We start from the raw sequence: 27,566 nt of genomic DNA, 5'->3' as shown, positions 1-27,566 counted from the left end.
GGAACACACAACTGGGGTGCTCATCCAGATGGCCAGGGATCACAAAGCACAGACCAGCCTCTGACACAAGGCACTGAAGTGAGATGAATTTCTTGGAAATGTGCTCTTCCACACCTTAAAATAGCGCAGGCTGTCCTCTCCCTTCCCATGTGCTGGAGGGTACCAGAACTGCAAAACATTCTACATTTGGCTGCAGCTAATTTAGCTTTCATTTTACAAAACCCACACTAATCCCCCCATGTTAAAAAGAATATGCTTCCTGCTCAGTTAACTCTGTGTGGCAGGAAGAAATTCTTCCTTTGTATTTTTAGCAGCAAATACCAGCTACAGGCACCAAAGTTTCCCGCTACATTCTACACCACTTTCCCCAAATGCACAGGTCTCTTCATCCAGGATTGGGGGATAAAAGGACTGTGGTTCTACAGATCCAACAAAGCAATCCCTCCGATTAAGTGCTTTGGGAACTAAGCACAGGGCAGCACGACGCATCCCACGGCAGCCAGGAGTAAAACAAAGTCAAAGCCAGGCAGAATGAAAAAGCCTCGTGGCTCAGGCTTTCCCCTTGAAGCTTTGTAAGTCTCTTCTGCATTCAGAGGGACTCAAAGCAACCTCGGGAATAGGTTTGAGTCTGGCTCTGTGCAGAAGCACACTGAGAGCAGAGCCTGCGCACAGGAATAATGACTGGCTTATGTTCTTCCCAGGCAATGGAGGAAGAGTGCAGGAGGATGCATCTGACGACTTCTCTAACCCGCATCCAGAGGGGTGAGCCCCTAAAATGAAAGAGTTTCTTCATGCACTATTTAGTTTAAAAAAAGAAATTTTACTTTCTGTAACAATATAATTTATTTTTTAAAGTAAATTAATCCACCTTTCTTTAATTATACGACGGTTCTGGCAAAGAGAAGCAGCAGGTACAGTTGGTGAAGTATTTTCATTTGAGCTGAATTTCACACAGTTCCATGCAGATACAGTGCCAGAAACTTCTTGAATGTGTCTGGCTGAAAGCCAGAAATTCCAGCGGGCTTCTGCAGAGAGAAAGACACGGATGCTCAGTTTGCAGTGAAGTGATTAATGTAGACAAACAACGGCTTTAAACATGCTTGAATAAGACTTTCAGGCATGGCAGCTTCCAAATTGTGCTCTCCCTCCCCAGAAGGGCTTGGGTGGGGGTACTTCCACTGGTGTCAATCTCAGAGGGAAGAACCCCTTTGCCTGTGAGTGAGATGCCCTCCCAGTATAACCAGTACTGGCAGCCCCGTGCTCTATTTACTCCCCAGAGAGGCTGATGGCTGCTTGTGAGAGTTCCCTTCCTCAGAGCTGGCTTTGAACAAGCACATTATGGGATGGTGGATTTCATGTGGGGGTATCTGTATGTAGGAGCTCACGTTAAGCTTGGCATGTCACACATCAGCACTACAAACACTCAGGAACTGGTCTCCTGAGAAACACCTGCCGAGGTAAAAATGAGGCCAATGTCCCCTGTGGGTCACTCCAGCTAGTTTAAAACTTCCTGCAGCTCTGTGCCAGCTCCCAGAACCCCAGCTGTGGTGAAAGGGCAGCATTTCCACCAACATTTCCCAAGTTCTCCTTACCGTAACAACTCCCTTCTTGATTTCTGGGACACACTGGGCTCTCTCATACAGGTTCTGATCAGAGTCAATCCAGACTAGGTTTTTTACACCATCATTAGAGACAAGGTCTGTTGTATTTAACTGGAACACCATGAACTGGAAGAGCTGTCCATCTGTGCCAATGCTTTGCACCACTATTGGCTGCTCCAAAACCTTGGGATCATTCTAGGAAAAGAAGGGGCATGTGGGGGAGAATGTTTCAAAAGCTAGTTACAACAGAAATTGTAGGAGTACTTGCTGATTCTGCATCTTTGGGTTGGTTTAAAGCCAAGATTTTAATAAATATATTGTTACCTTGCCCAGAAAATTACTCTAGTCAAACAAGTTTTGAATGTAGATTTTGTAGTTTAATTAAAATTCCTCCTTCAGCCAACAACGAACTGTCAATTTACATACTGAGCTGTGGGATGGGTTAGAGTTTTACAGCTGAACCTATTCCCTCGTTCCTGCCCATACCACCCCAGTGCATCACAAACATTGCTCATCAGTGGATTTCTGAAGGTTGAGTTTTCACCTCCGGACTGGGAAGCTTGGATGTGAAAATTACACAAGGGGGTGTAAAAAATTACACAAGTAAGGGGCTTTGAGGCCTCCCTGCAGGGGCTGCAGCAGCAGAGGAAGAAGAGAGGCCCAGCAGAAGGCTCCCATACGTACCCCGTGGAGCGCCTTGGCCTTGGCCAGCGCGTTGCCAAAAGCAAACATCAGCATTTTAGCACGGAGCTGTTCTGGTCTGAACCTGTCAGTGCGAACGTTGGCAGACTCCAGGAAGAACAGGGTGTGAAGGTGAGAGTAGGGATAACCATCTCTGAAACCTAAAGGGCACATACTCATGTCAGAAACCGCTCAGGAAGACGCGAGGCAGCCAAGGTTTTCTCCCATTATCTTCAGGAACTGCTCAAGTCGTTTGCTGGGGTTTGAGTTCTTGTCCTCAGTCCTGCTTAGGCAACAATATACTCACCCATCACAGGTCTGGAGAACTTGCACTGCAAACCTGTTCCCTCATTCCCACACACTCCCTACTCTCAGCTGCCCCAAAAGGACAAGGAGCCCCAACTTAACCCAAACACAGATAATTATGATCAGCACTGACCTGTATCATTGAGCTCTTTGTACACATTCACCTCCTGAAGGTCGATTGTAGGTGCAATGGGATAGAAGGTCTCCAGAACATGCTCTTTGGTGGCCAGTATCTCCTCCTTGGAGGCTACTGGTGGTATTGGGCTCATTGAGTTCATGAGTATTCCACTCAGGCCACGGACCTGAAGGAGGATGGATTCTGGGGAGGGAAATTAGGCCACAGTCAAACACTGGTGAAATAACATCGGGGAAAGATGTACATTTCCTTTTGCCAGTCTGTTCTGCAAGGCTCACTCTGTCCCCCTCAACTCCGAACCCATCCTAAATAGTAGCTCAGCTGTAGGTTCTTCTAAAATGCCAACGTTAATTGCTAGGGCTAAGTTCTTAACTAAACATCCTTAGAAAAACAACAGCACTGATTTAGGACACAAGAAAATAAACAATCAGGTCTAAGAGACTGGCTCCCTTCTCCCACCATCTTGTCAATATTGATTAACACCTAATAATCTCCTCAGGGACAGCATCCTGCCATTATCCAAGGGAGCCCATGCCAACGGTGCTATTTAAACCAGAAAGAACTACCCGGTTCCAGAAATTGTTTAATTTTTTCCAAATCCTCAGCCTTAAAGCCAGGAGCTTTGCTACCCCTCTTATCTTACAGAGCTAAATGCTTCCACCACAGCAGCAACAGACCTCTTTCCCACGTTGCTGCTATCTTGCAGTTTCTAGCCAACATCCTTTTACTCAGAGAAGGATACTTCCCAGACATTAACCGGCATATATGTATCAGGTTTTCAAACAGCATTGGGCTGTAAAACAAGAAAAGAAACAGTTACATAAAAATGAGATCATAATAGCAGGCAGACGCTTCTGGGGCACAAATGCTGTAAAATTACTGTATGTAAAACATACAATGGCATAGCACTCCCAAACAGTTAACAGAGATTGCAGATTGGTATCACACACACCAGGCCTGTTTCAAGTTGGCAGAGGTAATGCTTACAATTATTTTAAAAACTGATACTCTGCATCAGCTAGTAGATCTTGAGTTGAAACAGAGACATTGGCCTGAAAGAAGCTTTGATCCAGCGTATATTTATGTCAGTGCTACTGCCAATATTCAGAATTGGGTTTTATTTGTTGCTCTGGTTGTTGCTTTTTTTGTTTGACAATCTGATGAAGAGGGTCTTGCACAGCAGGCCCTCTTTCCACAGAAGAGCTCAGTATGAATTGTCTCTGTAGAGTTTAAAACCTGCCCTACAGCTGAGGACTCACCAATATCGTTCCCTCCTGGGAGCAGCCTCTGCCGTGTCCCAGAGCCGCGCGTGGGACACCATGTGTTTCGCCCTCTCCTCCAGCTCCTGGAGCCCAAGAGCCGAGTTATCCATAATGCCCTGCACGGCTGGGGGCAAACCTTCCACGAGCTTCGTCTTGGTGAGCCACTGCGCCTGCCGCACTCCTGGAAACACAACCCAGAGCGATCTATCACAAGTGACAGTGGTGATGCTCCAGGCCCCCTTCAAACCCAAGCCATTCCCTGTGTGACCGAGGCTGCCTGGCAGCTCATGGGGCTGGGCAGGCTCTCCACAGCCCGTGTTTTACACTCAGTGCGAGGAGAACCTTTGGCAGGAGGAGCAGGGCGAGTGCTTGGGCAGGGGACAGCGCGGGGTGTCGGGTACCTTCCAGCATGCGGACACCCTGATGGCAGATGTAGCACCCGCGCTCCTTGTACAGCGGCATCTCCTCGTAGCGCGGCCCCGGCGAGTGCCAGGGGTCGCGCCAGCCGCGCTCCCAGGGCGGGAAGCGCGGCCGGGCCAGGCCGGGCACGTAGTGCAGCCGCTCCGCGTACGTGACGGTGTCCAGCTCCACCTGCTCCCGCACCGGCCGCGGCTCCGCCATCTCCGCCAGCACCTCCGGCGGCGGCCCGCGCACGGTCCAGGGCGTGCGCGGAAGCGGCGCGCGGTGGCGGGGCCGCCCCGCGCGGGTGACAATGCCGCGGGCGAGGCCCCGCGTTGCCACTGCCGCAGCCGCCACCCCCGCCCGCCTCAGTGCCTTCGGCCCCGCCGCCATCGCCGCCATCCTCCTCCTCCCGCCGCCGCCTCAGCGCCCGCCCGCCGCCATCTTGGCGAGGGTTCGTCCCCCACCGTCACCTGCGGTGACTGACGGCGGCGGCGGCCAATGGCGGGCAGGCGCGCCCCGCGGTAAGGGAGGGTCGGCAAATTGCCTGGCGGGTGAGGGCAGGCGCTGGGTGGGTGAGCGGGGAGAGGCCCCTCCTCACCTGTGGGGCGTGGGGATACTTCAGAGACTGCTCCTGGGCGGGAGCCGGCGGGGCCAGCTTGGGCGTCTCGGGGTTGGGGCCGCTCTGCCCCGGGCCGGCCTGTCCGAGCCCCCGGGCGCGCACAGTAAGTGCTCGAAACTCTGTAAATCTGCGCAGCCCCGAGCCCGGGCGTTTCGGCCTCACTCCCGGCCACGAGGGTTACCCGCCGTTCATAGCCCATGGGTGCCCCGGGTCCCCGGACACAGCGGTAGGAAGCCGGGCCAGTCGCCTTTGGTTCTCTGTTCCGTTCCCCGCCCCCCCCCCCCCCCCCCCCCCTTGAAATGAGTGCGTTTCTGTTACAGAGGTGAAGGTTACTTAATTAATTGACCTTGACAGTGAAACTGTTGGAAGCGCTAAATGTTCGCTTCCTGCGCTTCGTCACCCGTGGCTTCATAATTTCCTGCGGCCCGTTTTGTGTCCAAGGGATGCAGACACGAGCGCGCTGTGAGCAGCCTTCACTCAGCCCGTGTGTGAGAATGGAGGGGCCCCGCGAGGTCTACAGCGTGGTTTTGACCTGAAGAATGTTCTATGGATACAACTCATTGGGAAGACCAGGAGCAAGAGATAAAATCCTGTGCTTGCTGGCCTCCCCTACCTGTATATTCAAAGCCCATTGAATATACAAAGTGGTTGTTTGCCTGAGACTTTGCCCTCTTCGCCTCAGGTCTCTTGGCTCTGCACGCTGCTCTCGGCTGGCCGCCCACCCCCGTTCCAAAGCTGCGCAGGGCTCAGGCCGCATCTGGTGCCTGGGCTTTTTACCCATTGTCCTGCTCGCTGGGTTTGTCACCCTTTCTCCTGGGCCGAGCAGCAAATTTTTAAGATGTTTCTGCTCCGGGTGACCAAGCGGCTCTATTGTAGGAAATCAGCACGGCGGAACGAGCGGGATTAAAGGGTGTAGCATTGCCTGGGCAGCCTGTCTGGGGAGGAGGGCCCGAGGCTGGGCTGAGGCTCTGCTCTGGGCTGCGAGGTCTGGCGTTTGTGCAGAGGCATTGAGCACTCGAGCAAAAATGAGGTGTGCAGACACAGACCAGCTCCAGGTTTTCAGTTTAACATATACACACAAGATGCTCAAGAGAGGTTTTCTGTCCTTCTCCGAAAACACCCAGCTAATGAGCACGCGCTGCTTTTCATCGTGCTGGATTTGATGCAGGGCTTGTGTTTTGCAGGCAATGAGTGACAACGAGAGTGCTAACGAGGAGGACTGGCTGGCTCTGAGGCCCCAGGAACCTTCTCCATCCCAGTGCTGCGGCAGCGGCTGCAAGCCCTGCATCTACGATGTGTACGAGAAGGAGCTTGCACAGTGGGAGAGAGCCAAAGCAAAGCAAGACAAAAGCCTTCTCATGGGAAAGAAGGAGCAGGTCGATTTCTCTTCATCGCATCCTGGAGCCTGTGCTTTGATCGTACTCGTTCGAGTGTGGGGTGGTGGTGATGGGTGAAGGATGCAGGGATAAATTCAAGTGGTGCCTTAAGAGAGGGCTGTAAATGTAATTCCCCAAACTCAGCCTTCTCCCTCCCCCTTGGCCACTCTCTCCCTGCTGTAATGTGATTTTCCAAGTGTAGAGTTCTCCCTGGTGTCGCATTACAGCTCTAGCTCTGCAGCTTCTCCTCTCCGAGTTTCCTCGGAGAAGCTTTGTTTTCCTCACCTTTCTCATCTCTGCCTGATTTTTAGACCCGTATTTTGATGCTGAGAAAACAATACATTGTGTGTGGTGGAGCAGTTGTCTTCAGAGTGTAATTTTTAAGTCTGTCAGTGCCCTTTTACATTAGATTAACTATGCTGGGTCAAGCAAAAAAGATCAGCTGAAACAACTGACAATATTTTCTGTTCACTGTGGCCATCAGCAGGTTGCAAAGTTGCCCCCAAAGCAGCGCTTGGCTCTTTTAGCAGAATTATTTCTGTTTATTTCCAGATACGAGAAAATGATCGCAGTGAGTCATAATAGGATGACCTTGCTGTAAGGTGTAAAAAAAAGTAATTTAAAAAGGTGGTGGTGGGGAGAAATGCAAGATCCCAAAGTGCATGCTGCAGAACATGATAATGAATCAGCAGAGAGCTGGAATTTGCGCCGGGCCTCAGTGTTTAATATACGTCCTGAGTATCTCTGGCACTAAATGAGCACACACGTTTGCTTCCAGAGAAAAATGAAATAATAAAAGACATCATCTAACCAAGTAATTATTTATTGTTGTTCTTGCAGAGCAATAATTCAGAGCTGAATCCAGATACATTCACTGCATTCAGCGTGAGCTCGGTGGAGCAGCTGACAGAGGACACCTACCAGTACAAATTTGAATTACCGGGAAATAGCAGCCTGCGATTGAGTTTAGGACAACATATCGTGTTAAGGTATTGTTCTCTGTGCTAGTTAAACAGTCTGCATTATGTAACCTAACACGTAGGGTTTTGTCAATAGACAAAGGCTTCATAGCAGGCAAATCATGATTTCTGTACCTCCACAATGACACAGATGAAAGAGCTCGTGAGCTCGCTGCCTTTACTAATTCTATGGTAAAAGCTGTAGTTTTCTTCAGCATTATCCCTGCGTTGGTGGCTCAGAAAGAACTAGGTGTGATTAAGAAAATACATTTGCAGAAGGAAAGATCTAAAAGAATAGATGTTACAACAGATTATTTACTCCAGCGTGTTGGAATGAAGACAATGAGCTGCACTTGTCCCAGAGCTGGGTGTTTTAGGCCCTATATCTTGGGGTAACTGAGCACCCCAGTTCACAAGCACTGCCTGACTGATTTCTAGCAAAACAACCCTCCTATGTAGTTTGCTGCTTGCCAGAAAGGGGCCACTTGGGGAAAGTTTCTGTCTCTCAGCCATCTGTGGTGATCATTGCCAGATAGAGAAAGTCCTGTTAGGATGCCATTGATGTGCATCTGTTGACGTGCCTGGTACGTTCAGGGCTGGTGTGTGCAGCTGGCTCTGCTGACAGCACACACTCCTCCCTCCAGCCCTGGCTCAGCACACAGCACACAGAAAGGTTTGGTCACTGCAATCAATTCCCGTGGTCAGTAGCAAAGAGCAGGGTGGATAATTCCATGGAAAGGGAAGACTTACAGGAAAACATAGTCTGTATTGACAAGGCCTGAGGTCAAGGCTGTGCCTTGGCTTTTGTTATTTGATTACCATATGCTGACTGGATGCAGAAAGTGACCCCAGCCTAAAAGGAACTGCAAACTTAAGTGTTTTCTCTCCCCTTTGCCACTCATGCATGTTCTTACAAAATCCCTTTCAGGGGTGTGTCCAGGAGCTGGATGTGGTACAGCTGAGGCCACCACTGGGAAAACAAAAGGTGCTGTTAGCCATTCTGTTCCCCCTGGATTTCTGCCTCTGGAAGGGAAATGTTTTGCATCTGTGCACAGGCTGGGCCACTGGGCAGAGGACCTGTCTCCCAGAGAGCTGCAGGAGCCCCCCAGATGACCCAAGTCACAGGGGTTTCCTGTTTCTCTTCTCTTCAGAGGAGTGGTGAATGGTTTGGAGGTCCAGAGAGCCTATACTCCAATAAGCCCCAGGAATGCAGAGGGTTACTTTGAAGTTCTAATTAAAGTAAGTAAGCCTGGACAATATGAATGAGAGTACAAGGTGTTTTCTTTAGGAACCAAGCATGCTGTCAGTGTTTTAAATGAGACTCTATCAAATTCCTCATGGACTGTTTCTCTGTTGTTTTGAAGGATTTTTGCTTTGCTGATAAAAATTGCAGTTTTCCCCACAAAACTGAAAGCAGAATGAGCTGACACACAAACAAGTGCTTTGCAGCAGAAGCCCTGGGATCACCTGGGAGAGCCCCTGAGATGGAAAGATCTGTCCATTCTACTTCTCTCCTTTCATTTTGCTTTTTCAGGCTGTCTTTGAAATCGCACCCATTTGTCAGCCCAGCTGAACCACTGATTTTGGGAACTGTTTGCCTTTATCCTCCCCTCTGTATTTTCCTTGAAGAACACCCCTCTGTCAGTGGGCAGCTGCCCCTGGTGTGCAGAGAGGGCTCTGGAGCTGCAGTCTGAGAGGGACTTTGTGGCCCACAGGGGACACAGGTGTCCCATAGGCACAGGCTGCATCTGTTGAGGTGGACATGGTGGCAAAGCCCATTTTGGACAAGTGTCCTCACCTTTATGGAGTCAACCACAAAATGCTGGTTGAGTTCAAAAGGATTTTATAGGAGATTTGGCTACAAGTCTGTCTCATGTAAGTCTTCAGGGTGCTCATAAATGATTATTTTGTGTGGCAAATACTGACTTGAACATTTTTCCAATACTGCATCCATATGTCACTAGGGACTCCTCAGGGCAGACCCAGACTTCAGTACAGGTGTGAAATTCAGAGTGCTGGGTATCCCAGGTGGCTTGCAGAGAAGGGCCACTTGTTCTCTGCCTGTCTTCCAGGATTTCATGTTTCTGGGGTTTATTATGCATTGTATGTTCTAACACAAACTCTGCTCTTTAGAAAAGTGAACAGCTTCTCTAGGACACATGTGGGAGGGTCATTTCTCCATTCTTGTGGCAATTGGTGTGTGGTAGGGGAGAGAAACGTTGCATTTGAGTTGCATTAATAGGATACATTCACAGGATGACTGAAATTTCATGTATAGCAGCTCATTACTCACAGGTTTTGCATTTCAATAATAATAGTAATGATTGTAATGATACCTTTCCTTTATATAGAACCTTTCATCCCAAAAGGAGCTATAGTTATTCTTTGGCAGTGACAAAAGAGGTTGGTAACACCCAGTGTAAAGCAGCCATTTTTATAACTCACTCTGTAGGTTGTGGTATATTTCACACTATTGAGGCAATTTTGGAAAGTAGTATATTATTATTACTATGCAATCCAAGCACTGTTCAAACCCTTCTGTCTCCTGTTATTATGGCATTGCATTTGTGATACTACAGTTAAGAGTGAGGGAGTTGCCATTTACAGAGCATAACCCTCTTTTGGAGTGATTTTATAATGTTAGGGTTTCTCTCCATGTAAAATGGGGTGTGGAAGTTTTTCCCCCAGGAGATTTTTTTTTTCCTTTTTATTTAGAAAAACTCATTTTAAACCCACTCAATCACTTTTCACTTCAATTTTTTTTTTTTTTTAATAATTTTGGTGAAAGAAGGATTGTTTTAGTTTCCATTACCCCTGTCCTTCGGGAATAGGCAGTAAGTGAACTTTTCTGTTCTTGCCTTGGGTTTCTGGATGTGTTTGAAGAAAGGAGGTATAAAATTTGCTTCTCTGAAGCAAGTGCACACTCTTTGCACGAGACTTAGCACCTTCCCAGAGCCCTCTGAATATAAAAGAATTCTGACAATAACTCAGAGCCTGGACATGTGTGTGATTTACCTTTTGAATGTAACAACTGGTGCTAATACTTCTTAATATTCCAGGTTTAAGTGAGAGGCTGGGAGGGGAGGAGCATCTGTGTCCTTTCTTAGCTAACACTGCTTGCAAGCACAAGCACGGGCTCCCTCACTAGCTTTTTCTGAGCTGCTTTGTGGTTCACCAATTTTGTTTGCCTGCAGTGCAGCTTGGTGGCCAGCCAAGGCACTGGGGTGTGGAGCCGGGCTTCTCTCCAATGCCTGTGCAGGAAATACCCCCAAATACACTTCTTTTGTGTGGGCTTGTATCACATCCCATCTTCTGACCCCTGGTCCTGTTGCTCTTCCCCAGGCTTATCCTTGTGAGACCCATTGTGTGCTGCAGCTTTGGGCTTTTCAGCTCTTGCTGCTTGGGCCAGTCCTGGTTCTCCAGCCACATGCCAGACTGTGGCTGCTCTTTTGCTCACATTTCTCTCTTTAAACATCCAGTGGTCACACATTTAGGGTATGGATGGCAACATGACTGCTTGGACAAGCCCTTCATTTTCCAGCTTCTCATCCCTTCTCAGTTTCCAGCAAGCACTGAGCCCTTCTCCTCAGTCATGAGTGAGAGCAGCATTCCTGCAGGCAACAGCCTGGATAATGTTGTTTGTGCCTGGTGGAAAGTGAGGCAGGTTTTTTGCTCGTGTTTTTCTTCCATGGGGCCAACATTAATATATTCTTTTGGAACTGTGGAGGCATCCCTCAGCATCCAGATGATCTGGTCTGAAAACAAAGAGTTTTACAAATGAGAAGCCTGACTTTGGGTCACTAATTGTATCAGTGCAGCATCTGAGAGACTGAAACAAAGCAAGAGCTATGCAATGTTTATATAACTAACAGTACCCAGAGGGCATTTCCAGACCCCCATACCCTGAGATTTGGAGAACACTTGAAGGCCTGCACTGTGCTTTGCATTCAAGACACTCTTCTCTGTGTGCTTTGTAAGCAAGAACTCTGATAAGCTTTTTCCAGTTTTGGAAATTCAGGCTGCGTGAGAGGGGGGTTGTGTTTACATTATAGTCAAGCTGGAGTGGTTCCAATATGATTTAATTTAAATGTCTTTGTTTTGGGTATAACTTTGAGTTATTTTTCAAACAGATCATTCTTTCTTTTTTAAATACACGAAATGGTTTTTTGTCCCCTTTTCGTTTAAATGTAGATAACTTTATAATCGACTTGAAGCTGGGAAACTTTCCAATGGAGTATAATTATTCTTTTCTTTTGTGCAATGTTTTTTATTAGTGTTATGAAGCTGGGCTAATGTCACAATACATAAAAACATGGAAAAGAGGAGACGTGGTCTTTTGGCGTGGGCCGTTTGGAGGGTTCCCATATCAACCTAATAAGGTTAGTTCCTAAGAGCCATAGGATGCTTCAGCCTGTGGCAGCAAGCTTTGTTCAATACTCTGAAGGGAGGACATCAATTTGATTACTGTTTTCATGATTATTTTAGAGACTTCCTGGGTTACTGTACAGTGTGACAGCATTAGCAGTCAGTTGGAGCACTTTCTTGAACTGCAGAATATTTAACAGGGAAGAGGAGGTGGATGGGAGACAGGAAAATATTAGCAAGGCTCTGTGTTCATCACTTGCATTAGGAGTTCCTTATAAAGGGGACTTTCTTTGCACCAGCAATGGGTGTGGATAGGTTTTTGCCTGATTTGACCCACATCTGTGTTGTGAGTGAGTAGGGGTGAAGGGGAGGTGTTAATCCTCTCCTCTCTTGGGTATTCCCTGAGCTGTTGAGGTGTCAGGTCGCTCCCCAAACGCTGATCCCACCTGCCAATACCAGGCTGGCTGCAGGGAAAGGCAGATCTGGTTTCAGAGGGAGACTTCTCACACACGCTAATTCAGTTACTTAATTCTGACCTTTCAAATGAGGAGCAAATTTGAAACACTGGTCATTAAGATCCCAAAGTCTTTTGGGGTTTTTGTGGATTTGGTTTTGTTTGTTTGTTTGGGTTTTTTTTCCCCCAACAAAAATAACTAAAATCTGAGTGGCCAAGTTCTATGCAGAGCAATTGTGTCCTGCTTCCTGACACACTCATTCCCTCCAGAGGACATTCAGGATTTTACTTTGCAGCAACCAAGAGAAACCCAGGGAGCATTTCCAGTGGAAGAAAACACACAGTGGGTCAGCAAAGCATACTGCAGAATTGAAACTGAAACATGAATAATTGAAATCAAGGCTAAAGTTAGGATAAATTATTATAGTTGGATAAAATCCAGTTTTGTTGGATTTGATATGTAAATTCCTTAAGTGCTATCTGTAATCCTTTGCAGAAAAATACATTTTGGGATCTGAATTTACCAGTTCATGACCTTCTGGTATGTTATTTCTCAAGAGATCCTTTACCAGGGTGGCAACAGGAGGAACTGACCATGAGCACACCCATTTCCAGCCACCACAGCTCATTCCAAATTCTCTGTTTTGTTGTTAGCATGGAGAACTCCTCATGCTGGCCTCTGGCACCGGCCTTGCACCAATGATTCCCATCCTTCAGTCCATAACAGATGATGAAGAGGATGAAACCTTTGTAACTCTTGTTGGCTGCTTCCCTACCTTTGACAAAATTTATTTAAAACCTCTTCTGCAGGATTTGGCTCGGTACTGGAATATTAGAATATTTTATGTCCTAAGCCAGGTAATTAAATGGATATGAAATGTGTTTGTGTGAGGGTTCTGTGTGCTGGATGAGCCTCTGCCTCCTCCATTTTTCTATAAGCAATTCATGAGCTTAATTCTTTCCCAATCATCCAGCCTAATTTGTGATCCAGTAGCTGCTGTTCTTAAATCTGCTACATATACTGACACTGCTACTGGTCTGGAGAATTTTGGGGAAGTGGCCATCACTGTTCCTCTCTGCCTCCCTGTTCTGTTGGGATGGAGCTGCTCTTCCATAGTCACTGTTGGTTACTCCCATCCATTTGTAGTTGTTGCACCTAAACAGCAAATAAGCTTGTTTCTTCCTAATACCAGTGCCTTAATCTGTCCTTATCTTCCATTCTTCACTCGTGGCTAGAGCTCTCCTCTGGTCTGCTAGCACCAACTTCCCAGCAATTATTTTTCCTTGCTGACCCATTTTTAAACTTCTAAAAGTTGTCTCCCCCTCTGTAAAATTACTTTTCTGCCACATTCATGGGATGAGGGCATACCTCTCAATGGTCTTACATTTTGAGCAGTCTTTTTTATTTCCATTTGGTCCCAAAGTTGCCTGTGTTCTGCACGGATTTGGTGGTTAAAAATTATTTCCGTCAGAAATGAGGATTCGTTGCTGGGAGGATATAGAAAGAATTATTTATGCTAAGGGAATGAATCCCATTGCATTTTTAGTTCCTCAGATGAATCATTTCTTGTATCTCTCACAGTGGAAGTGCCTCATACATTCTGTTCCACACGTGGCCTCGGCAGGATGAGATTTGGTAGAGGGAAAAGTGCTGGTGACTTGGGTACCCCCTCAGCTGCTCTGTGGGAGCATAACCATAATTGTCTGTGGTGACATGGCTTAAATACCCTTTTCAGGGTGTTTAAACTCTTTGACTGCTGTCTCAAGAGCATGAGGAGGTCTTGAAATTCAATCAGCAAAGGGCATGAAACCCACCTGACCCCTGTCAACACTGTCTGCCCCTCCTCTCTCCCTTTTTCCTCCTCTCTTAGCAGGTTTGTGGTAGTCCAAGGCTGGCTCGTGCATCCTCCCTCTTGGGATTATGTATCTGTCTGTATTTCATTGTGCTGCCTGTCACCACCACATCTGAGCACCTTCTGCTCCTGATTAATTGCAGCAGGGGAGTCCCTGCTGGATCCAGCACCACAGGAGCTGACACTTCTCATGGGATCAGAGCTGGCTTTGGAGCAGAGCTGCCTTCTTTCAGTTTTGGTCAAGGGAGATGGGACTGAAAGAGACTTGGGAATGGGAGAGGCAATGGAGAGGAATAGACTGGGGATTTGGGAATAGGAAACCTGGGAGATGGTTCTCAATGGATAAAGTTCTGCAGCATTTACTTGTGATAGTTACACTCTGGTTTTGTTCAGTCCCCTCTGAGTGGCAGGGAAATATTTCATCTGGGCTTGGGAAGAGGAATGCAGCTCTCAGGAAGGGTCACTGTCATCCACATGGTGTCACAAAGGTGAAAATCATCCTGTGCACCACTCTGAGGGGAGGAGGCAGATTCAGCTCTAAGGAATGTTGTCCTTTTTAATATCACACACAGCAAAACCTTTTACCTTTCCAGGAAACTTCGCTGGAAAAACTTCCTTGGAGCTACCAGGAAAACACGTACACTGCTCGTCTCAATGAGGACTTGATGAAGACAATAGTAAATTCCTGTCGAAGAAAGCCATTTGTATTAATTTGTGGCTCTTCTGCATTCAATGAAGATATGAGTAGATACTTGAAAGCTGCAGGAATTGAAGAAAATTCCTGTTTTGTCTTTTAGCAGTACATTCCTGAGGAACCTTGGGCTGAGCCTTGGATGTCCTTGTTTCTTTGCAGACATTGCACAAAAGGGCCTGCTCAGAAGACTGAGCTCCTTGGAGCAGCTGTTTGTTGATCCTCACTCTGGGGTGTTTTAAGGAATGGGTGCCATTCCAGAGTGGCTGGTACATGGTGTGCTACCCACACCTCAGGAACCTGCATGGCAATTTTAATGGAAATCTTCAAGTGCAATTTTAAGAGAGAGATCTCCTAAGGGGGTACTAGAAAGCATCCATGCACACAGCTCTGCTGTGACATGAGGATTGGTGACTTGCTTTGCAATCTGTGTTACTCTGCAGTGGTGTTGTGCCCTGTTGGGTGTCCAGAGGAGAGATATAATCCTCAGGGATCCTTGGCAGGCCAAGGGGACAGCAGAATCAGGATCACTTTGGTTCTGTCATGTGCAGGCTGATGTCAGGCAAGTCCCTTCAGCCTCACTGTGCCTCAGTTGCCCCATTGTACATTAATACAGAGAAGGTGGCACTGATCTCTGAAAACTATATATGGAAAAAGTTTCCATAAGGATGGAGTGATGATACATTCTGTCTAGTGAGAGCCTAGGCAGGCTGAGCTCCTGTCCTGGCACAGCCTGTGTTACCTACCCTGTGATTAGCCCTAGAAATGCTACCTGGGGACACAAAGAGCATGTCCTAAATCTGGGAGAGCGTGGCTGGGTGGTGGCTGCTGTCTGTCAGGAAGGATGGTTGTTTGCTTTCCATGTTCCCTAAGTGTTGTATCATAACCCTGGCTCATTAAATTGAACCTCTTTACAAATAGACAGCTGTTTGACATTGTCACAGGACTCTCTCAGGTGCCTGAGGAGGTTCCCTAAGCATACAGGAACACCACCTGAGGAGGGAAAGCTGCATGGGGTCTGCTGGGGTGCTTCCCTGTGGGACAGGGAGCTCCCTCAGGGATGGCAGCCTGACACAGCAGCCAGCCTGGACACCTGGGCATCTTCCTCTTTTTTCAGTCCAAAATGCTGCTGCTTTTCCTCTGAGCTATGTGCTATCCACTCTTCTCCCTTTTCAGAATGGTGTGTTTAGTATCTACACCTGGAAGTACAGCAGTCCTGCATACCTTGTGTTTTTCTGTTCATTCCCAGTTCACCCTGTGTTGGGGTTTCCCAGGCTGTCTCAGATGATTATTGCATTATCATTCATGCTTCTTTTGTACCTGTGTCTAACACTACACCTTGCACAAAGGAAATGTAGTTTGTTACACAAAAAACACAGCGTGCACTGAAGTGGGGGCTTGATTCACACATTTGGGAGGGAGTGTAAGATCCCTTTGCACTGCTGAGATTTGTCTCCAGTTACCAAATGCCTGGAATTAATCAAGTGTAGCTGCAGCTTTCATGTTAACTTCCTTGGAGAAAGGGCTGACAAGAAAGCCATTTTCCTAACCCAGAACTGGTGTTCTGGCTTTAAAGGCATGGAGATCAGGGAAGTTGTCCATGGTCAGTCCAAGGCAAGCTCTCATCTCCAATCCATGCTGTGCTTCAGCCTCCCTGAGTCACTGTGTAGTGAAGATGCTTTGTACACAGGCTGATAAAATAATGAGATGCTTTCTCCAGTTGTTCTCCCTGCTCTGGCCTTAGCTAGGAATATGGACAAAATCTTCTTTGTCAGATATTAAGTATTTGAAAACCTTGCTTTTAGTCCCCTAGCTTAAATTATTATGCCTTCTTGAGATTTTGCAAAAACCACACCCCACCTTTTTGCAAAAGGCCCAAGGTAAAAAACTTCACGCTCGCCTTGGAAAAGCGCCGGCTTTCAGCGTGAAAGCTGGGACTGTTCCTTTAAACACAACCCCAATATGTCTGGGTATTTCAGCACATATGGGCCACGATGCTTAAACCCTACCCAGCTGGTCCGGCCGTTCTGCCGCGCAGCTCCGTCTTTGTTCGTGGCTCAAAGGGAGGGTGGTGAGAGACGGAGCAAGCTGTGAGTGCTGCGGGTTGCCATCCTGCAAGGGCGGGCTGCGGCCGAGCGGGAGGAGCGGGGCATGTCCCGCCCGAGGGGACAGGGGCTTTGCGAGACATTCTCCGTGGGGGAGATGATGTCCTTGGAAGCAGGAACTCGAAGGAGCCTTTAAACCGCCCGCAGGCACTTTGTTCTCTATTTTCTGCCCTTCTCTCCCTTCCCCCTCCCGCCTTTTGTTGTTTCTCAGGCTGGCTCTAACACGAGTCCCCTCATCCCAACCATCCCCCATGGGGACAGCCCCTTTCAGAGGATGGACTGGAAAGGCTCCGGTGCAGAATATTCCTTGCTAGGGAAAGATGAAAGGTTTCCTTCGCTCTGGAGGCCCAGCACCACCCCTTGGTGCCAGTTTAATGGGGAATTGGTGTCGGTGCTGTTGGTGACTGGGGCATCTCTGGAGCTGGGGGTGTGTGAGCTCGGGTGGGTGGCCAATGCCCAGCCAGGGCAGGGGCTCACATCCTGCCTCTCCTGCCAGGCAGGGGGGTGCAGGTGGGATGCTCCTGATCTCTGGCTGCCCCCAGGAAGCCCCTGCCACCCGTGCAGCACTGTGCAGGGCAGAGGGGCTTTGCTTTGCTCCCTTTTTTCTTCCTCATGTGCAGCCTAAATACCTTCTTAATTTCATCTCATTATTTCCTGCCTAAATAATTCTCGTTTCTCCTGGGGACCGTTTTTAAACCTTTGATCTTCTCTGAAGTCTCACAGTCCTGATCACGTCCTTTCTGTTTAAATGAATCAAATGCCTTTTTGACTCATGATTTATAAATTTGCCCACAGAGGAACAGAGGCACACCTTGAAATCACCCACCGTGCCTGTGGGACTTCTGGAGCAGAAGTACCCTGGGCTGATCCAGAGCACCTTCCACCCAGACCTCCGTGCCTGGCTCCCCTGCTGTATGTCACTCTCCCCTGCTTCCCTCCACCCTCCCACCCGACTCTTCAACTGACAGCCGGGTTGCCTGGGCTCAGGCCCAGCCTGGAATGGCCATCCCCGGGTCAGGAGAAGGGTGAATGTGCCGGTGGTTGATGGATGCTGTCCCCTGGGAGCGGGGCACAGCTGCGGTGCTGCACGGCCCGGCCCCCATCTCCCGGGGATTGCTGATGCAGAGCACAGCTAAGGGCAGGGAGAGGAGCAGCTGTGCAGGGGTCCTGGGCACTGGCTTGGTGCTGAGGCTGTGGTGGAAAGGCTGGAAGACAGTGGGTGTTGGCCAGGATGGATGTGATGAGGATAAACATGTTGCTCCATAGTGCAGTGATGCAGAAGCCGGGGAGCACTTTGTTCCTGAGCCCAGGGGATGGTGGCTGGGAGGGCTGGGCATTCCTCCTGGATGAACCAGGGTTGTGGCAATGGAAAATAGCCAGGAGAGGCCCCTGTGCCATGGCCAGACCTCGCCTGCATCTTTGCTGTGTGGGCCCACACTTGTTGACAAGGACAGACCTCCTCTCCAAGTCATTAGGGAAGCAGCTAATTAAGCTCTGTAATGTTCCTGGGAGGTCAGCAGGAGATGTGCCAGCACTGCAGCATCTCCCAGAGCCTGCACTGGGGCAGGATCTTCCCACAGTGCCCAGGGACAGGGGGAGCTGCCCTGCTCCTCCTCATTCCATTGTGCTCTTAGTCCTGGTGCTGGTGGGGTGACTCATGCTCAATGCCCAGGGCAGAACCCAACATTCCCTGCCTCAGCTGGGCTCAGGATAGAGGGCTCCTGGCTGGGATGTCCCAGAACTCCCAGCAGCCCTCGGCATGGCTCCAGCAAGGCTGGGCAGAGGGGAGAGAGCCTGTACAAATATTATTGTTGTTGTTGTTCCCCATAAATATATGCAGGCACTTAACGACCTTGGCATGGAGCATTTCCTGGGGATTCATGACCAGTGGGTGTTAATGGTCTTTAGCTGCACCTCAGGCCATCAGCTCCTCCCAGCCCATCATTAATCCACAGGAAATGTCTCGGGCATCGATCCTCATTGCTTAATTAATAAATGCAACTTGTCTCCTGCCTGAGATTTAGAGATACTCACTGCTTCTCTCCCTGCTGCTTTGAAGGTGACTTTTTTAGCACAGGTCCCTCACGCTAGGAGGCCCTCGTGGGATTTTGTTTCCTGGCATTCATGTGGGTGTGGGCTGTGGCAGCAGGAAAGTCTGTTCTCTCCTGGGCGGGAGGGAAGGAACTGAGCTGCTGTTGGGTTTGGGGTTTCTCCAGCTAATGTGGCACAGCACAAGGAGCACATCTTTCCCACCAAACCCAAAGGCTTGCTTACCTTCAGCTGAGTGCATCCAAGAGCCTGGGCGAGAAGTGAGCCAGCATGGAAGAACGTGGCAATTCTCCAAGGCCTTAGCAGGTTCTATAATAATCGATGTTTTTTGCCCATGAGTCACAATTCATCTCTAATCTTCCTCGGGGGAGGTGGGATTTGCTATCTTTAGTGCTCACGACTGCTGCTTTCCCGGGCTGAGCATCCCGCTGAGCCTGGACTCCTGCTGCAGGGATGCTGACCTGGCAGCCAGCTGCCTTTCCATCCTGCTCCCTGTTTCTGTAGCCCTCACCACCAGCTGGCTTTGTGCAGTGGGTGCCGCAGTATAAATCATGTTAATTCCTGAGATGCTTTTCCGCGGTAAGTCTGAAATTCCCATTTTGGTTCGCTGGCTTGCCTGGCGAACTAAATTATTTTCATAGCCCCTTAAGGGCATATTGTCAGCCCAGACTTATTGCCGTTATACACCATTTCTGAAACATTAATATCTCTTCTAAATATAGTGTATTGACAAGGTATCTGGTATAGTGTAAATCCTTGGGACATTTGATCCAGATCATTAAAACTGAGTGAAGGAAGGGAGGAATAGATCAAGTTACCTTGCTGCTCTTAATTCAAACAAGCGATGAATTATTCATTCCGCTATTAATTCTACAGTCCTCCTGCTTTTTATTTATTTCTCTCTTTATTTGTTTTTTTTCCTCCCAGATAGACAGCTCCAAAAGGATGCTCGGGCACTGGTGAGGGAGATTTGCCTGCTGGAGGATGGGGTACACAGGGCTGGGCTGTCTGGCAGCACTGGCCGTGCTCTGGAGGGCTCTCGGGGATGCTCCCAGCAGAGGTAAGAGCCTGGTCCCAGCTCCTGGTGGGCTGGATGGGCACCCATGGTTCCTGAGGAAGGGAGGGCCATCTGCAGCACCACAGAGGCTCTGGGGTGCGAGTGGGATCCAGCTCTCCTGCAGGGAGAGGGGCTGACTCAGGCCAGGGGCAAGGAGCTGGGATCTGGAGTCACTGTTGTGGTGGCAGCAAGTGTGGGACACTGCTCTGTGCTTGGGTTTCTGCTTCATGTTTACCTTACTGAGGATTGCAGGTAGGGGTTGTCCTGTTGTGGTGTAGAGGTGCTTGGTGAAGGGTTTGTTAGCTTCTGGAGTTGCACTTGCCTATATAAATCTATATACACATGTACATATATATGTGAATATATGCATGTATGTGTATGTGGCAGGCATGCAATGAATCTCTCACCCAGATAAAAGGTCCCCCAGAATGCAGGGCAGGGTTAGCAGATGACACAGTAATTCAGGGGATAGGGTGGCCCAAGCAATCCCCCATCCCAAAATGGCAGGGCCTTTCTCACAGAAGGGCTGAGCCAGAAATCAAAACCCATCCCTGGCCCAGGTACAGGTGCTCCTGAGGGCACACCACTGCCCTGTGGTGCCTGCTCATCCCCCACATAAACCCACCTGGGCTTCCCAGAGCACCCCAAGGCTCCCAGCCCTTAATCCATCCATCTATCTTCACTGTGGCTACTCACCTCTCCCACAGGCTCCCCTTGGGTATTTATTTCAGCAATGTTATTCCTTCAGTACCAGCCCCATATTACTTCACTGCCTATCCCCAGTAATTAGCAAGGTGATTTTAGATCTAGCCAGAAACATATTCATGGTGCTGCATCCCACACATCCCAGGACCCCCTTGCTGGGAGGTCACTGTGCCAGTGAGCACGATGAAAAGCAATGTGCACAGGCTGACTATTGATTTGCAATATACTTGGCCCAGATTAATGGCAGCGAGCGCCCAGCCTTGTTTGGGAACCCACATATGTCTCCTGGGGGCTGTGCAGGGTCTGTATCCCTCCCAGACATGATGTATGTTCCCCCTGTATCAGCCTCTTCACCCCAGCCCTAATCAGACCCAGGGGCAGGTGACAGCCGGCCCCTCTCAGCCTTATTTTATAATAACCATGTCTCAGTATAAAGATTTCATTAGGAAATCGATCCCTACATGCATAACTCATTGTTCAGCACATCGAGCCCTTCACCCCTGCTTCTCCCAGCTCGAATTCTCTGATACCACCCTTATATGGAGGGAGTGGGGTCAGTGGGAGGCACAAAGCTGAAGGGCTGGGCAGCTGGGGCACCAGCGAGCCTGGTACCACGGAGCCTTAAAAACTCCCTCCCAACTTCCTTTTTCCCAGCCATAAACAGGTGGGGATGCTATGCTGGCACTGGCAGGACAAGCTCAAGGGCACAGCTGAGCCCTGCTGCAGCCCCCACATGGCAGCATGGGGAAAAGGGAGGGATGAGAGCAGGTGGGGGCACACATGTCCTCCAGGGAGAGTGGGTGGACAAGCCCAGTGGAGTTCTGCAGGATGCTGGGGTTCTGGTACTGTGGTGGTGGGACGGAGCTGGTGTTGTGCATCCTGTCTCCATCCTTCTAGGCTTCCCCTGGAAAGGGGACATCACACCCCCTTCTGTGTCTCCCAGGCATCAAATGTGGGGGAGTACTTTCAGCACCCTCTGGCAATTTCTCCAGCCCCAACTTCCCGGGGCTGTATCCCTACGAGACAGAGTGCACGTGGCTCATCGTGGTGGCCGAGGGCTCCTCCGTCCTGCTCTCCTTCAGCCACTTCGAGCTGGAGTACCACGACACCTGCGCCTACGACTACCTCCAGGTCTACAACGGGGCTGCCCGGGACCGGGGCAACCTCCTGGGCACCTTCTGTGGCCACAGCCCCCCGCCACCCTTCTCTTCCGCCTGGCACGTCATGGCCGTGGTCTTCCACTCCGACCGGCACGTGGCCAAGCACGGCTTCGCCGCCGCCTACAGGAAAGGTAGCAGGGAGGAGGTGTGGTGGTCACTGAGCATCCATCCATCCATCTCTGCTCTGCCACTGCCCTCATCGTCCTTGCCTCCTTGCAGACGCCTGCGGTGGGCAGCTGACGGGGCTCTCTGGGGAGATCACCAGCCCACGCTACCCCGAGAGTTACCCCAACGATGCCGAGTGCCGCTGGAGCATCGGGGGCGCCAGCGGGGGCGGGCCCCTCACCCTGGTGTTCGCTGACTTCCAGATGGAGGGGGGCCAAGGCTGTGGCTTTGACTACGTGGCCCTTTTTGATGGCCCCACCATCGCTGCCCCCAGCCTGGGGCGTTACTGCGGCAGCGCCCGCCCGCCCCGCACCGTCTCCTCCACCCCACACCTCCTCATCATCTTCAAGTCGGACTTCAACATCGGTGGCAGGGGCTTCAAGGCCCATTTCTACTCAGGTTTGTGGGTCTCAGGGTGATGGGGCAATGGGAAGGATGTGGGGACAGGCCCTGGGTTGGGGTGGTGATTCTCTCTCTCCCACAGCAGCAAGAGGAGATGATCATGGTGTGGATCCCTTTGAGGAGAGCCCATGGTGTGAAGTGTAAACCACCACACAATGCAAACAGCATCACTGTGGCTATTCCAAGACCTGGGTTGCCCTCTTGAGCAGGAGTCACCCATGCTTGTGCCATTCCCTGGGGATATGGGTTGCTCCTGTAGGATTTTGACTGCCCTGGGAGTTTCCATCTCCCAAAATTGCTGGCTGTCCATTGGCCAAACACAAGGCTGACAGCAGTGAGGTGAAGGGCAGAGCATCTCTTAGCAATAAAACAAGAAGGCTTCAGGTTTGCTTTTGATTTTTCCTTTCCCCTTTTTCCCTGAGCAGGAGAGTGCCAGGAGGTGTTCACCACGATCAAAGGGAATTTCTCCAGCCCTCAGTACCCCAACTTCTACCCCAACAACCTCAAGTGCCAGTGGAGCATCCAGCTGCCCCCGGGCTACCGGGTCAAGGTCTTCTTCCTGGACATGGAGCTGGAGGGCCGGAGCAGCCTGACAGGGGGCTGTGACTATGATCACTTGTCTGCCTTTGATGGTGGCACCGAGAGTGGATCTCTGCTGGGCCGGTGGTGTGGGCGGGAGAGCCTGGCACCCGTCACCTCCCGCAGCAACCGGCTGCTACTGCTCCTCCACACCGACCGCAACACGGCCAAGAGGGGCTTCTCCATCTCCTATGTGGGAGGTAAGGTCCCACTTGGGTGCTGCTCAGTGCTGTGGTTCCATTGGGATGTGCCTGAGACCACGTAATTTCCAGAAGGATCATCAGTGAAGGTTCCTGTCTGCAGGAGCAGAGCCCGTGGCTCCTTAGGGGTGGGGCGGAGGAAGACATGGCAAGCGAGCTGCACGTTGTGTTTAGTATTCAGGAGATGCTTTCCAGCTTCAAATTTCTGTGTGTCTGCCACTGCCATGTTCCTGTTCCTCTCTCACGGTGTGAGGGAGAGAAAACCTCTGGGGGTTTTTAATGGGCCAAAACCCCAGAGCAGGTGATGAGTTCAAGCATCACAGCCTTGCTCCCCACTCCCCTGGGTGCTCTGGCCTTGCCAGCACATGGCTGAGCAGGCAGGCATAAACCGTGTCTCCTCCTCCAGGGAGGGCAGGACCCCCGGGGCACAGCATTCCCAAATCCACCTGGCTAGTCCTGCCTGGCACACCCCTGCTGCTGGCCTGCAGTGTCCCAGCCAGCGTGTCTGGCATGTCTGCAGCTGGTGGGAGGAGCAGTGTGTGACCTTCCTGCTCTATTTGCCAGCCTTTGTACCTCAAACACCAGCAAATTTATGGTGTTTGTTGTATTTCAGTATAATTACATCCGAGCTGACCCGTGGGTCAGGCATGATTCAGCCAGGGGCAGCCTTTCCAGAGGCTGGAGCCAGAGCAGGGCTGCTGGACTGGCAGCACAGGCACTGGGGAGGCTGGCCCTGGGTTTTGTCCCTCAGCTGCAAAATCGTTCTTCACTTCCAGCACAGCAGAAAGGACTTGGAGGTATGTGGCTCTTGGAGTTAGAAATGGGATAGAGTTTTGTCCTGAGTCTCTGCAGCCTCTGGAGGGAGAGAGGTAGTACTGAACATTTAGTAGGGCTGTAGTATGTACAGCAGGTCTGTCCCTGTCCTTGTTGATTTCTCACTGTGCATGGAGAAAATCCTGGTGTCATTCTCCAGAGGGAGCAGCCTGCAGACAGATAGATGGGGTGCTGCTGAAGAGTGTGGGGTGTCCCACCACAGAGAGGGATGTGACATCTCACAAGTGCCCAAGGCTCCTGCATCCCCTGGTACACGCTGCCAGATGCATGCTAGGGGAGGACAAAGGCTTGGATGTGAAACTGAGCCTCCCTCCACAGAGCTGAGCCTGCTGGCTGTGTTTGCCCAGTGATTCCAGCATCTGCTTGTGATTAATGTCCTGCATGTCACACCCAGCTGCCAGCACTGCCAGGAGAGCAGCTGCTCCCACTGGGCACACCAGCCTCTCCCTGCCAGCAGCTTCCTCAGGAGCCCACAGAGGCAAAGGGGCACCTCAGTCTCTGCATCCACACCCACAGCCCTTCAGCCATGCAGGTTTTTCCCTTTCAGGCCTACCAAAAGGCAAGGCTTGGGTGGGGCATGTGTGATTTATGGCCATTGAAATGAAAGCCTTCATGCCAGGAGAGAGGATCCACTTTCTCCTCCTCCTGATCTAATGCACTTTAGTTATTTGGTAAATCTTCTAATGGTTTTATAATGCACTAAGTGAAGCAAAGTGACACTATTTTTTTGTATTGATTTTATTGCATCTTCCCAGTTTCATAAGGCTGAGATTCAGAGGGAGCTGGAATAATTCAATAATTCATATTGCCCAAGTGGTTAGTTCATGCTGAGCAAGGATTCACTTGAAAGAGGGGGGTATTTATTTTTCCTCCCTGCTTGTTTCCCTGTGTGGATGCTTTCTGCATCCAGAGAGGCCAAACATGGCCAAACCAGGAAGATGCCCAAGCCATGGACCCAGCTCACCCTTTTGGGAGGGCCATGTGGCAGCCATTGAGCTGCCTCACTCCAGGGCATGCATGGGATCCCTCCCAGATATGTCTCCTCTGTTTCATCAATGTAGTGTCTCTTGCAGGGGTGTTGTAGGATGCAGGGGAGCACTGTGCCCATAGCAAGCCATCCACAAAGCTCTTGTGGTCTGGTCCTGGCCAGCAACTCAAATGTCCTGCTGGCTTTGCAGTGCTGGAGAGTGGCAGTGACAGCAGGATGGTGTTGCCTGTAATGGCACTTGTATGTCACTTGGAGACCCTAGAAGGAGGATGGGGTTCAGGAGTGTTGATGGTGAGATCTCTGCCTTGGGCAGAAAGCAGAGCAGCGCCTGGGAGCCATCCGTGTTTGCCCTTGGCATGGGACAGGGCTAAAATACTGATATTGATTGCTTTCTGCATTCTGGAGGTAGCTTTTTTCCTGAAACCCCCTCCTCCCCACGAGTCCTACACATGCACCCTGTTTTCTGTCCCAATAGTTGTGCCCATGAATGTCAGCTGCACCCGGACAGACTTCCACATCCAGATCCCTGTGCAGTCCCTGGCCCAGCTGGAGAGGAATAGGATTTATTTGGGGACCCCCTCCTGTGCAGCCCAGGTGGTTGGCAGGAACTTTAAAATACACACCAGGTTTGACACCTGTGGCACTGAATCCCAGGTAAGTGATCATCAAACCCTCCTTTACAGCAAGCTGTGTAAATGGTTAGCCCTGTGCTGGCTGCAGAGAGGTATTCCCAGTCCCTCTCACATTTTCCCAGCAGACACTGGCCTGATTCCTGGCCAACCCCTCCAAACCCCTGTGAAAAGGAGCTGCAGCAAGCCCTGATGAGCTGTGTCCCTTGTCTTGCAGAGACGCAACAACACGTCTGTCATCGTCAGCACGCTCTACATTGATTTTTCAGTGGGAGACCAGGAGGACATCCACCAGTACGAGGTGCAGTGTGAGCCAAAGAGGAAGGAAGCCTCAGTGACCCTTATTGCTGGCCCTGATCCATCCAGGCTCAGCCAGGCAGAAAACCTGGTGGATGCCCACAAGTGGGAGGGGGAAGCGATCGATGCCCGTGAAATCAAGAGCCAGGACACCAGCGACATCGTCTTCATCAGCATCTGCATCCTGGCCGGGCTCCTCATGGTCATCGCAGTGGTGGGGCTGGTGCTTCTCTAGGATGCTCTTTCCACACTCCAGGGATTGCAGTCCCAGTCATGCCCAGGGCAGAAAGGCACCCCAAAATCCACCCTCCCCCCAGGCTGGACCCTAACACAGCTGTCCAAACAGAGACACAGCTCCCAGGCCCTGAAACTGAGCCTGAACCCAACCTCCACCTTCTCTTAATGCCTGAAAAATCTGGGCAATAGGCAGCCGTTTCCCTTCCCAATTTGTTTTCCTCTGTTTCAATCTGTCCATTTGGCTCAGGAATGCAATTCTTGTGCTCCCTAACTCTTCCCGCACCTGCTTCAATTTGTTTTCCCTGTAGTGCTGCTGCTTTCAGGAAAGAAACGTTGTTTGCCGATGGCTGCAAATCTTCCTGTCAATTATTTCTAGCTGAATTCTTGGAGGTACAAACCATCCCCAAATGCAGCTATATTCCCAACAAATGTTCTCAGTGCTCCCAGCCCATGCTTGAGGGGGGACTGTGGAGCTGTGTTACAGGGATCTCCACCTGGCACACACAGATGTAGCTCATGTAGATGCTCCCAGGTGATGTTTCTGGGTGTCTGTGGGTGATGTGATGAGATGCATTTCCTGTGCCCTGGAGCTCCTTGTTTGATCTTCTCATGTTGTCTCACCTTCTCGCAGGACTCACCTGAGCACCTCAGCCACCAGCAGCTGGAGGGGAGGAGAACAATCCTCTTCTCCTCTGTGTTTTCCTTCTTTCCAGCATATCCAGGTATCCACAGCTGTAAACTCTCTACCAGCATTACTCCTGAAGTGTGAAAGTACGGGCAAATCCTGCTATGGCTTGGGGAGATGTTGGAGTGCAGAGGTTTTGGTGACCCTGTAAAGACAACCTTGGCAGGAGGGGCTGGGACCTCAGTGACACCAGATCTCCACTCATGGTCCCTGCAGAAGGTGAGCTCAGCACCTGAGAACGTGAAAAGAAGAGTCCTGTGATCATCTGCCCCTCCAGAAAACTGGGGATCCTCGCCAAGAGCCCTGATGGATGGCTGAGTGATCTCTGCCTGCCTCTTGTGCCCAGCACAAAGGACATTCCCCTTCAGCATCAAAGAGGGGGTGGCTGTCACAGAGCAGCCTGTGTTCATCCCTGTGGCTCAGAGCCACATGAAATCTTGCTATGGAAAGAGGCCACCCCTCCTCCTCCTCCAGCCTTTGTGAAACACACTGCAGTGCAGGGAGAGATCCTAAAGTATCCCAGTGTGGTCATGCAGGGGCACAGCAAACCCCTGGTGCTGTCGAATCCAGCATTTAGCAGGAACTGGTAGGAGAGTCCCATTGGTGAAAGGCTGCCCTGACTGATGTCCTGCTTCCCTCTGGGACAGCTCTGTTCATCAGGGCATCAGAGGAAGCAGCAGCAAAGGAACAGGATGATGATGGTGCAGCCTTTCCTCCTGGATTGCACCAGCCCTGAGAGTGTCTGGGGAGGGAAGAAGGCACAGGGCTG

General features: G+C 50.3%; 3 protein-coding genes across 10 annotated transcripts; 2 read left to right on the top strand and 1 right to left on the bottom strand.

Annotated features, from left to right (window-relative positions):
• Positions 1 to 799: 799 nt before the first annotated feature.
• Positions 800 to 4,787, bottom strand: MRPL37 (mitochondrial ribosomal protein L37). Its single transcript, XM_071436775.1, has 7 exons — positions 4,388 to 4,787; positions 3,984 to 4,167; positions 3,402 to 3,517; positions 2,722 to 2,907; positions 2,286 to 2,443; positions 1,593 to 1,796; positions 800 to 1,025 (listed from the first exon to the last, which is right to left on the bottom strand). Exons 1-7 carry the CDS (start codon positions 4,785 to 4,787, stop codon positions 948 to 950), a joined length of 1,326 nt encoding a protein of 441 aa, XP_071292876.1. The 3' UTR covers positions 800 to 947.
• Positions 4,770 to 15,625, top strand: CYB5RL (cytochrome b5 reductase like). Of its 3 annotated transcripts, none has more exons than XM_071436780.1 (7): positions 4,770 to 4,909; positions 6,192 to 6,383; positions 7,224 to 7,372; positions 8,494 to 8,581; positions 11,617 to 11,721; positions 12,816 to 13,019; positions 14,608 to 15,625. In XM_071436780.1, exons 2-7 carry the CDS (start codon positions 6,195 to 6,197, stop codon positions 14,809 to 14,811), a joined length of 939 nt encoding a protein of 312 aa, XP_071292881.1. In that variant the 5' UTR covers positions 4,770 to 4,909; positions 6,192 to 6,194; the 3' UTR covers positions 14,812 to 15,625. The 3 variants fall into 3 exon arrangements, with proteins under 3 accessions (XP_071292881.1, XP_071292882.1, XP_071292883.1); XM_071436781.1 differs by lacking the exon at positions 4,770 to 4,909 and adding an exon at positions 4,975 to 5,110; XM_071436782.1 differs by lacking the exon at positions 4,770 to 4,909 and adding an exon at positions 4,975 to 5,233.
• On the top strand, positions 8,288 to 26,460 carry CDCP2 (CUB domain containing protein 2). 6 transcript variants are annotated; one of them, XM_071436771.1, is made up of 8 exons: positions 8,288 to 8,327; positions 8,494 to 8,581; positions 19,787 to 19,919; positions 21,565 to 21,912; positions 22,001 to 22,345; positions 22,774 to 23,127; positions 25,425 to 25,603; positions 25,796 to 26,460. In XM_071436771.1, the coding sequence occupies exons 3-8, from the start codon at positions 19,844 to 19,846 to the stop codon at positions 26,108 to 26,110; spliced, it is 1,617 nt and encodes a 538-aa protein (XP_071292872.1). In that variant the 5' UTR covers positions 8,288 to 8,327; positions 8,494 to 8,581; positions 19,787 to 19,843; the 3' UTR covers positions 26,111 to 26,460. The 6 variants fall into 6 exon arrangements, with proteins under 6 accessions (XP_071292872.1, XP_071292871.1, XP_071292875.1 ...); XM_071436770.1 differs by lacking the exons at positions 8,288 to 8,327; positions 8,494 to 8,581 and adding an exon at positions 17,264 to 19,438 and having other exon boundaries at positions 19,791 to 19,919; XM_071436774.1 differs by lacking the exons at positions 8,288 to 8,327; positions 8,494 to 8,581 and adding an exon at positions 17,264 to 19,438 and having other exon boundaries at positions 19,791 to 19,919; positions 21,519 to 21,912.
• Positions 26,461 to 27,566: the final 1,106 nt, after the last annotated feature.

The sequence above is a fragment of the Agelaius tricolor genome, unplaced genomic scaffold, assembly GCF_023055355.1.
Source record: "Agelaius tricolor isolate 1412-34295 unplaced genomic scaffold, bAgeTri1.0.p SCAF_11, whole genome shotgun sequence".
NCBI classification, from domain to species: Eukaryota; Metazoa; Chordata; class Aves; order Passeriformes; family Icteridae; genus Agelaius; species Agelaius tricolor.
Note: the sequence above shows the minus strand (reverse complement) of the source record. Positions and strands in the feature narration are given on the sequence as shown.